Genomic DNA, 11,201 nt, shown 5'->3' with positions numbered 1-11,201 from the left:
TTTATGTCGCTCAAGATCATTCTACGGACATTGATTTTGACTCAATTTATCACATTTAATAATGGGACATGGAGTTGCTGAACAGTTTTGCATTTGAAATCTTTCAAGAACTTTGGTTATATAAGATCTTTGAGATAAACCAAGAATTTTCTTGGACCTATCCCTATGAATCTCAATGCCAAGCACAAAAGATGCATTTGTTATATCTTTCATTTCAAAGTTCTTAGAAAGAAAGCTTTTAGTTTCATGCAATAAACTTAACGCATTAGTAGCAAGTAATATGTCATCAACATACAAGATCAAAACTATGAACTTACTCCCACTAACCTTTAGATATACACAATCATCAAGTTTATTTTCTTGAAATCCAAAGGATGTAATGGTATCATGAAATTTAAGATACCATTGACGGGATGCTTGTTTAAGTCCATATCTTGATTTTTTGAGTTTACATACTAATTGCTCTTTGCCTTCCTCCTTAAACCCTTCGGGCTGTTGCATGTAAATTTCTTCATCTAGATTTCCATTCAAGAAAGTCGTTTTTATATCCGTTTGATGTAGTTCTACATCATAATGAGCTACAAGGGCCATAAGTATACAGAAAGAATCCTTTTTGGATACTGGAAAGAAGGTTTCATTATAGTCTATTCTTTCTCTTTGAGTGAATCCTTTAGCCACTAGTCGGGCTTTATAACGGTCATTATTACCTTTTGAGTCTCGTTTGGTCTTAAATACCCATTTACATTGAGTAGGTACGACACCCTTAGGTAATTCAACCAGTTCCCAAACTTGATTAGCCTGCATAGATGCCATTTCACTTTTCATAGTATCCATCCATTGATTTGATTCACTACAACTTATGGCTTGTAAAAACGTCAATGGATCATCATCAATACCTTGGCCATTTTGTTCTCGTAGATACACTAAATAGTCATTTGAAACCGCATTGGTCCTTGTTCTTTTTGACCTTCGTAGAATCTGATGATCATCAGACTGTGTATCTGTGAGAATAATGGTATCGTTATCACCATTAGGATGCGATGTTTCAGAAATTTCCTTTGATTCTGGAATTAACACCATATCTCTTTTATCACGACTCCCACTAAAATTCTCATTTTCAAGAAATTTAGCGTTATTTGATTCCATTATTCTATTGTAATGATTAGGATAATAAAATCGATATCCTTTGGACCTTTCTGGATAACCAATAAAATAGCAACTAATGGTCTTTGGATCCAATTTTCTTTCATGTGGATTATAAAACCTTGTTTCAGTAGGACAACCCCAAACATGTAAATGGTTTAAACTTGGTTTCCTACCAACCCATAATTCATAAGGGGTTTTAGCAACAGCTTTGGTAGGAACTTTGTTTAAAATATACAGGGCGGTCCTCAAGGCTTCACTTTTCAAAAACTCAGGAAAAGTTGTGTCACTAACCATACTTCGAACCATATCTAATAAGGTTCGATTACCCCTTTCAGCTACACCATTCTGCTATGGCGTCCCGGGCATTGTATATTGAGCAATAATTCCGTTATCTTGAAGAAATCTAGCAAATGGTCCTAAATTACGACCAGTTTCATCATATTTTCCATAATACTCACCACTCCTATCAGATCTCACAACTCTTATTTTTCTATCTAATTGATTTTCAACCTCTGCCTTGAAAATTTGAAACATACTCAAAGCATCGGATTTTTCCTTAATTATATAGAGATAGCCATAACGTGAGAAGTCATCAATAAAGGTGATAAAGTATTTTTCACCACTTATGCAAGGAGGAAATGGACCACAAATATCTGTGTGTATCACTTCAAGCAGCCCTAAACTTCTAGTGGTATTTTTCTTGGTACTTTTAGTTTGCTTACCCTTAATGCAATCTATACAAGTACCAAAATTTGTAAAAGCATTCTATCGTTTCCGAAAAAAAAAACCAAAATTTGTAAAATCAAGGGTTGGTAAAACTCAATCTTTTACAAGTCGCTTAAGTCGGTCATTAGATATATGACCTAAACGTTTATGCCACAACAATGATGAAGTTTCATTATTACGGCTGCGTTTGGTGCAAACATTAACATTCATATGCAAGGAAAGAGATTGTGAAAAAATAGGATCAAGATTTATTTTATATAATCCATCAACTAAAAACCCACTGCCAACAAAACTATTATTTTTAGACATAGAAAAATTCTGATCCCCAAATTGAAATTTATAGCCATCTAAATCAAGACGGGATAAAGAAATCAAATTTCTAGAAAAATTAGGAACATAGCAAGTGTTTGGTAGATCTAGTAAAATGCCAGAATGTAGAAAAAGTCTATAGGTCCTAATGGCTTCAACTTTTACCCCCATCTTGTTCCCCATTAGTATTGTCTTTTCCCTTGTCATTGGTTGGCTGGTTGTAAGGTATCCCTGCATATTATTAGAAATGTGAATAGTTGCACCAGAGTCAAGCCACCAAGTATTAGAAGGAACATCAACTAAATTGGTTTCCAAACCAACAAATGAAAGGAAATTACCCTTCTTTTGAAACCATGCCTTGTGTTTTACGCAATCTTTCTGCATATGTCCCTTCTTCTTGCAAAAATGGCATTGCCCACCAAAACCTTTATGGTTGGATGCCTCTTTATTTGGTGCCTTAGGATACTTCCTTTTGTGCCTTTTAGGTCTATTTGCATTATGACCTTGTGATACCAAATGCACAGTCTGAGTCTGCAATCCTTCTCTTTTCAACCTCTCTTCCTCTTCGTGACACATAGAGATAAGTTGAGAAACATTCCACTTATCCTTTTGTGTATTATAATTGATCTTGAAAGGACCAAATTGTGGAGGAAAAGAGTTAAGGATGAATTGTACCAAAAAGGACTTAGAAATAGTCATATCCATACCCATAAGTTGTTCAGCAATATTGTTCAGTTCTATGATGTGTTCACGAACACCACTTACCCCATTACATTTCTTAGTTGTCAAAGTAGCCATAAGAGTACCTACCAAAGCTTTGTCCGATGTCTGAAATTACTGCTCAACCGATGCCAAAAACACACGAGCCCTACCAGAGTCAAGAATTGACTTCCTTATATGTTTTGCAATTTTACTCTTAACAATCATTAGGCTTAGTCGGTTGGAATGCTCCCAATTCTCATACAGGATCCTTTCCTGTTTGGTGCTTTTAGAAGTAGGTTGCATAGGCTCATCAATATGGAGGCATAGGTCCAAGTCTAGGCAACCCAAGGTAATAAGCACTTGGTCTCGCCAATCAGAAAAATTGGACTCATTCAACTCCGGAATGTTAGCTGCAATTCTTGAAACCCGAAGCTGGAGTAATGGCTGTAAATACAGGTCAAGCCATGAGATAAATATATACGGAGTAATCAAGGGCATCATCGTATTCTACCTTTGGGTCAGAATAACGACATGCTAACGATTCACTCATTAAGTGATAACAATTATTCACTTACAACTTTAACAGAGATATCATATTCTTTTGGGTAATATAATAACTCCTCATGACTATAGAAATTAAAATACCTTTGGGCAAATTTTAATAACTATAGCATAATACAAAATAGATATATATAACCTTTACATAAACTGTATATCAATTAGGCCACTTTGGTGGCAACTATCATGTTTATACAGGTTATTGAACTTTAGGGCCCAAGAACACGATTGCATTGGTTTAATATATGCTAACTTAAATATCCATGAACCATTCTTAAGAACACCTTTGTCTCAAATTGCCCAAATATGCATTTATATACGCTTTGTTAAAATTTGAGCCTTTCATGAAATTGTAATTCTTAATATTAGCACAAAATTTTCTTCCCAAAATTGTGCACATATCAATTAACGGACACCATGAAAACAAAGGTAATAGTATATATGCACTAACTAATTTGGGTTAAAAGAAAATAGTACACCATGACATAAACTATGCAACCATTAAGGTAGTATGCAATCATTTATGCAATCAGCCAGCATAATTGAAGTGTGAACATTGAGGCTATTGCTAATAGTATATATGCACTAACTAATTTGGGTTAAAAGAAAATGGTACACCATGCCATAAACTATGAAACCATCAAGGTAGTATGCAATCATTTATGCAATCAGCCAGCATAATTCAAGCGTGAACATTGAGGCTATTGCAAAAGAGCAAATTTATCAGTGATATAATTCCTTACAAATGGTGTTTCAAATCAAGTACAATTTACCCATTCAAATTTTATTTTAATACACAAAACCCTTTATGGCATAGAAATTAAGATGCACATAATATGGTTACATTCAGAATCATTAGTAGAATATCTTGGGTACTATAACCGAGCATATATCTAACTCTCCTTGATTTCTTGCAATCAATCAATCATGATTAATAATAAGCATATAAGTATATATATATGAACCGAGCATACAAACAATCATGTACCGAGCATACAATCAATCATATATATATATAATCATGATTAATCATGAACCGAGCATACAATCAATCATGGGATTCGTAATAAGCATATATATATGATTAATAAAAACACCTAACTATCACCTTTGTATAACAACTAGTGGAAATCGTTAAGGAACATAATCAAGGCCGTCATATGCGGATGTGGTACTTGAGACAATGAACCAGATTCTTGAACTCTTAAGAATTTTGTCTTAAATTTTATCGACAAAATAAATCAGAATTAAGTGTGACATAATTAATTTACAAGTCATAAACTTTAACCTGGCTCTGATACCAAATGTTAGACATAAGGAGCGAGATCTTTAGTATGATTTGCAAATTAAAATTAAGTAGTAAATTCTAGATTAACATACCTTGACATATTGAAGACATTTTTTGGAGAAGAATTTCACAGCCCTTCAACAAGCCTTCCAATCACCAAGGTTATAAACTATAAACCTTTGCTGTCTAGCCTTCCCTCACTTAACTCTCTATTATGTTATTATAGTGATGGGTAAAAAATAACGAATGTCAGAGTGGTTAGAGGGACCAGGAGCCCTAGAGTATTTATAGAGTCACAATCCCTCCCATCATAGAATTGTGATAGACTCTAATTTCTTCAGATATATGATACTTTATTATGATAAGATACAGCTTAATAATCACTGTAATTATCAGATAAAATATCAAATATAATACATCTATATACAACAAATATGGAATCCCTTACTTCCTCCAATTTGTCTATCTTTAGGATTCTAAAACTATCAACATAAATCTATTCATGTGGTTACTTATCTTATGAGCTAGTGAGATAACAATTGAATATTGAAACGATATCATGTAGTCATGTAGGCCACACTAATATTTCAACAACTTTATCTCAAACCCACTCTCTGGATTCAACTCAAATTTCCAAGTAATGACTTACTAGATTGACAGTATTTATAAATTCTAAAACTTCCTAAGACAAATACAATTGTAAACCAAAACTTACTTGGAAACTGATTTTAGATTTCCTAATCTAATATAGAAGCTAAACAAATAAAACACCAAAAAGAATTAGGAAACTAAATATTAAAATAGATTGGTTTAATTTCCTTCAAAGGGTTTATCCAGGAGAAAGGTTTAAAGAGCTTGAAGGATCTTGCGGAGGATTACTTAACAGATCTTATTGGAAGAAGCTTAATAACAGTTGCCAAAAGGAGGTCGACAGCAAAGTCAAATCTTGTCGTGTTCATGACTTGTTTCTCTGTAGCAGAAAGGCTATTTGTTATTTGTTGTTTCAGTCGAGCGTAATCTTAGCGGCAAAATTTGAGATGGCTTTCGCTGGGCATGCATCTTGGTCAAAATATGCCATCAGATGTGGAATTAGATTGGTTAGTTCATGATATAAGGGCAACAAAATATCTGGTCACTAGGGCAATCGGTGGCTAGCTAATATAGAGTCTGGAAGTCAAGCAACTCGGCAGCAGCCCCTTCTATTATGAGCACAAAAACGTTAGCAGCAGAATCCTCAGATAATCCCAAATCTCTAAAAATTTTCTCATAGAAACACTTCTCTATTCCAAAAATGGTGCCTACGCAAATCTTGGCTACTTGTATCCACCGTTGGGTTTTCTCACTCAACTCGTGCGAGAACATAAAAACCTGTTAGCGTACCTCGTCCTTATTCCTTATCTTGTTATCTCTTGTAACAACTATACGATTAAGATAGAATTAGTTTTTGTATTCTTATATAAAACTAGTTGTATGATAATAATAGAATTAGTGTAGTATTCCAGTACATACGTTAGGCTAGAAGTCAACTATTTATTTTTCTATAAACTTTCAGTTGTACATTGCACTTACTAGTTTTTTCTATGAATAAGATTAGCACCTTTTGTCATGGTATCAGAGCAATGATCCTTCCTGTTCTTCTCTCCATATTTTGATTTTTTTTGTTTCTTCTTGTTATGTTCTTGGAATAATGGCGGAGCAAATCAAATCATAGAATCCAGGATACTCCTCGATTGGTGATTTGTTCCGTGATCCAAGTTCCCCATATTTTTTGACTTCTGTCGATTACACCAATGCTTCGTTAGTCCCAACGTTGCTTGACAGTGACAATTATCAACGATGGAAACGAAATATTTTGAATTCTTTGAGAAGAAAAAATAAAATCCCATTTGTGAATAGAGAATTGCTGCAACCGAAAGTTGGAAGCCGTGAAGCATTGCTTTGGAGTAAATGTGATGGGCTTTCTTGGCTTATCAATTCAATTAGTTTGGATCTGCATGATTCGATTACTTATCATGACTTGGCTAGGGAACTTTGGGTGGATTTGGAAGAACGTTTTGGTCAAAGCAATGAACCCAGAATCTATGATATAAGAAAGGGCATTGCTTTGTCTACTCAAGGAACAGCTTCGGTGACCACTTTTTACTCCAAACTTGAAGCCTTATGGGATGAGTTGAGTGCCTATTCAAACCTTCCAAATTGCTCATGTGGGGGATTGAAAGAATGGCTTGCTGAAAGGGATAAAGAGTGCTCACACCAATTTTTGATGGGATTGGATGAAAAATTTAAACCATTCGATTTCAAATATTGGCAACTGAGCCTTTTGCTTCACTTAATCATATATTCAACATGGTTAAGACAGAAGAGAAGCAACTGAGTTTTCTTGGTCCACAAGATTTTGATGGGGCAGGAGCTTTCTATGTTCAACAACAGCAGCAGCAGCCATGATCTAGTTTTGTTAGACGCAACCATCTCAATATGGTTCTGAGATGCTTCATGTTCGGCGACAGCAAGGCCAACCACGTCAGAATGGAAATCAATCTTCGAAATAGCCCAAAGTACGATTTGATCATTGTAATAAGGCTGGCCATACAATAGATAGGTGTTGGGAGCTTATAGGATATCCGAATAATTGGTAGCCTTCAAGGAAAAATCCCACCGCTACAAATGTGTGCTCAGATGATACAACAAATTCTTCAATTTCTACTACTTTAGTTAGTGGTTTGATAGCTGCATGGTATGAGCAACTTTTGTCATTGTTGAATAGTGACAGAAACTCTGGCTTTGGCTCAGTTAATTTTGCTAGTAACATAACCCATCCTTTAACTCCAAATTTCTTGTCCTCTTGCTGCACTTGGTTACTAGACACAGGTGCTACTCATCACTTTATAGGTGATAAAACTTTCTTGTTTGACCTAGTTAAATAAAAACAAATCCACTAATATATTCCTACCTGGTGGCACTATAAAACAACTTTATGAATATGGTAGTCATCATTTGAACTCCCTGATTACTTTGCATAATATTTTGCATGCTCCAAGTTTTCATTGTAATCTTATTTCTGTCAGTCGTCTCACCAAAGAACACAATTGTGTTGCCCTATTTTTTCTTAATTTTTGTGTTGTTCAGAACCTATGCTCGAGGAAACTGATTGGGGTAGGTAAGGAATGGGATGGTCTTTACTACTTCACCACAGACTATGCTAAGTCTCATCATGGCAAAGCTAATACGGTTTCAGGATCCACTGTTCTCTAGCATCAAAGGTTAGGACATCCTTCACACGACCGATTGGCATCAATACCCAACTTTTCTCATATTCGTTTTGATAAAATTTGCCAAGAATGTACTGTGTGCCTTTTGGCAAAGACTTCTAGACAAGTTTTTTTCTCCAAGCATTAATAAATCTATGACTCTTTTTCATTTGGTTGATATTGATATATGGGGAGCTTATCAAATGACAGGTTGTCGATGCCTGTGCAATAATAAAAATAAACTTAGTTTCCAATTAAAATAATCAAAACCCAATTCTGAGTACTGGAGCAGGGACTCTAGGTGTGTAATGGGTTACTTGATTCACCATGTTTCCGAAGAGTTTGCTTAACCCGATATACCAGAATGGGATTGTTTATTCACAAAAAATTATTGATTTGTAAACAAGGCAAGTAGGGTCGTATCCTCAGGGACTAGGGAATATTCGTTTCTTTTCAAATCCACAATAACAAGGGGGTATTTTTGTATAAATAATGACAATCAAAGGAGTTCAAATAAAAATAAATAGCTAACTAGAAATTAAATGACAATTCACTAAAATTAGAGTAATAATAATTAAAGGTCTAGCCAAGAAATAACTTCAGCAATGGTTCACCTAATTGATCATCGATGCAAAGGCAATTCCAATTATTTACTAATAAAGAGGTTATAACTGCCAAACAAGCGATGACAGTCAACCCCTCCTTAATGTGTCGGTGATTAAGGTACGTCCGTTAATCACTGCTCTAATTGAGAAATAATTTTAGGTACGCCCGTAAGATTTAATTCCCCAATTGCCTTACATATTAGAGGAGCCCTATTCTAATCAAATAACACACTACCAGGGTTATTTTAGATTAGCCTGCGTATTCCCTTGGTACAAACCTAATCATGCCAGTTGTCACTATATTAGGATAATTAAACAATTATGGATTTAATGCTCTAATTGACAATAGATTATTAAATCAACTCATTATTCGGATTCAAGACAATCAATTAATTAAATAACCATAAACACTGCAATCAGGGAATATGCAAATACCAATAAAAAAGAGTAAAAGATAAAATTAAATCGATCTCACAATTTTTAGGTGAACCAAAGCTTCCGTTGTTTCTTGACTAGATAAAGGGATTTAGTTCATCCCTGACGCGAAAAACCCACACAAAATTGAAGCAACAATATCGGCCATTGTCCTTGCTCGCGTGAATTCAGTTTGATCAAAGGAATAAAGAAAAACAAAGTTACAGAGGATGATTTAGTCTTCCTATGGCTCCTGACACATGGAGGAGAACTACTACCAAAAGCCAAAGACGGAAAAGTCAAAAGCTAAGCTAAAGTAGTGCTTGTTCTCTGCTATTATATTTCCTATCTAATTACTACCACTCCTGTGCGGCGTCCGCTCCAATTGCCCCCAAAGAAGAAGACTCTTAGTCAGCCCAGGAAAAGGACTCCGTTGTAGCACTATTGTGGGGCCATGGTTGTAGATCTTTTTGGAAGCTCCCCACATATTGAATATTTCACAAGAAGGCCTACCTTTTTAGCACTTTTCTGCTTCACCTCCTGTAATTCAGGCCAAATACCAAATATAAGTATATATTAACAATTAAAACAATATTTGGTAAGGACAAAGGGAAAATTAACAATAAAAGTACTAACAATTAATACCCTATCATCAAACACGTTCAAGTTCTGGGGTTCACTTTTTCTTAACTTTTGTGGATGACTGTACTAGAATAGTTTGGACATATTTATTAAAACACAAGAATGAAGCTTGTCATGCTTTTCAAAATTTTTATTCTTTGATTGAAACTCAATTTGGATTTCAAATTAAACAAATCAGAAGCAATAATGCACTAGAACTTACTGAAGGTGACATGAAATTATTCTTTAGAAATAAAGGGATTGTTAATCAAACTTCTTGTGTTGGTACACCTCAGCAAAACGGGGTCGTCGAAAGAAAACATAGAGACATCCTTAATGTGGCTTCTGCTCTTAGATTTCAGAGTAACTTGCCCATTAAATTCTTGGGGGAATGTGTTTTAACTGCTACATATATTCTCAACCGGCTCCCCACATCAGCACTTGGAAGTAAAACTCCTTTTGAAGCGCTTTTTGGCAAGCCACCAACGTATAATCATTTTAGAGTATTTGGTTGTTTGTGTTATGCTGTTAATCCTTTACAACTTTTGGAAAAGTTTCAACCCAGGTCAAGGCCTTGTGTGTTTGTAGGCTACCCTCAAAATAAAAAAGGTTTCAAAGTTTATGATTTAGTGAAACAATTTTTCCTTTCAAAATCTCTTCTAGTATATCATCTTCGACGTTGTCTTCCACCTTAACACCCAACACTCCCTCACTTGTTCTTGACAATGATGATCAATGTGTTGATTCTCTTTATAATTCTAGTCATGAAGTGCATAATTTCGAGTTCACTTTTTCCTCAATTCCCAATCATGAGCTCTCTGCTACGGATAATCATGTTGAAGAGATTCAGGGTTTTCTACCACGCCAAAAACAGCGGATCCAAAGACCACCTGCTTACCTAAAAGACTATGTCTGTGATAACCCTAATAGTTCCTGCCACTCCAATTCAGTTTCCATTTCAAGAGCATCAGATACTCCCTATTCTCTTAATTCTTACCTCTCCAATCATCATTTTTCTCCTCCCCGTCAATCTTTTCTTGCAGCTTTATTAACCGAGACTGAGCCTTCTACTTACTCTGAGGCTAGTCAAGATGAAAAATGGAGGTCTGCCATACAAATTGAACTTGATGCCTTAGCTGCAAATCATATATGGGATCTTGCACTCTTGCCGACAGGAAAGAAAACAATTGGTTGTAAATAGGTGTATAAAATTAAATATAAATTAGATGGTACTGTGGAGTGTTATAAAGCTCGATTAGTGGCCAAAGGATATACTCAAGAGGAGGGACTGGATTACACTGAAGCATTCTCTCCTGTAGCAAAGCTAACTACGGTGCGATGTTTAATGGCTGTTGCTGAGGCTAAAAATTGGGAATTACATCAACTTGATGTGAAAAATGACTTTCTCCATGGTGATTTACATGAGGAAATATACATGGTGCCTCCCCCTGGATATTTACCATTTGGTGATAAGAGGGTTTGTCGATTTCGTAAATCTCTTTGTGGTCTTAAACAGGCATCCAGGGAGTGGACTCTTGCTCTTAAACAATATGGTTTTATTCAGTCTCAAGCAAATACTACTTT

At 35.3% G+C, this 11,201-nt stretch overlaps 1 protein-coding gene across 1 annotated transcript; it reads left to right on the top strand.

Annotated features, from left to right (window-relative positions):
* The first annotated feature begins 9,850 nt into the window (after positions 1 to 9,850).
* LOC140021135 (uncharacterized) lies at positions 9,851 to 10,818 on the top strand. The gene is made up of 2 exons (XM_072071906.1): positions 9,851 to 10,182; positions 10,281 to 10,818. Exons 1-2 carry the CDS (start codon positions 9,851 to 9,853, stop codon positions 10,816 to 10,818), a joined length of 870 nt encoding a protein of 289 aa, XP_071928007.1.
* The last annotated feature ends 383 nt before the right edge of the window (positions 10,819 to 11,201 follow it).

This window comes from Coffea arabica, chromosome 11e (genome assembly GCF_036785885.1).
Source record: "Coffea arabica cultivar ET-39 chromosome 11e, Coffea Arabica ET-39 HiFi, whole genome shotgun sequence".
Classification (NCBI taxonomy): domain Eukaryota; kingdom Viridiplantae; phylum Streptophyta; class Magnoliopsida; order Gentianales; family Rubiaceae; genus Coffea; species Coffea arabica.
The sequence above is the reverse complement of the archived record's forward strand: the minus strand, read 5'-3'. Positions and strand labels throughout refer to the sequence as shown.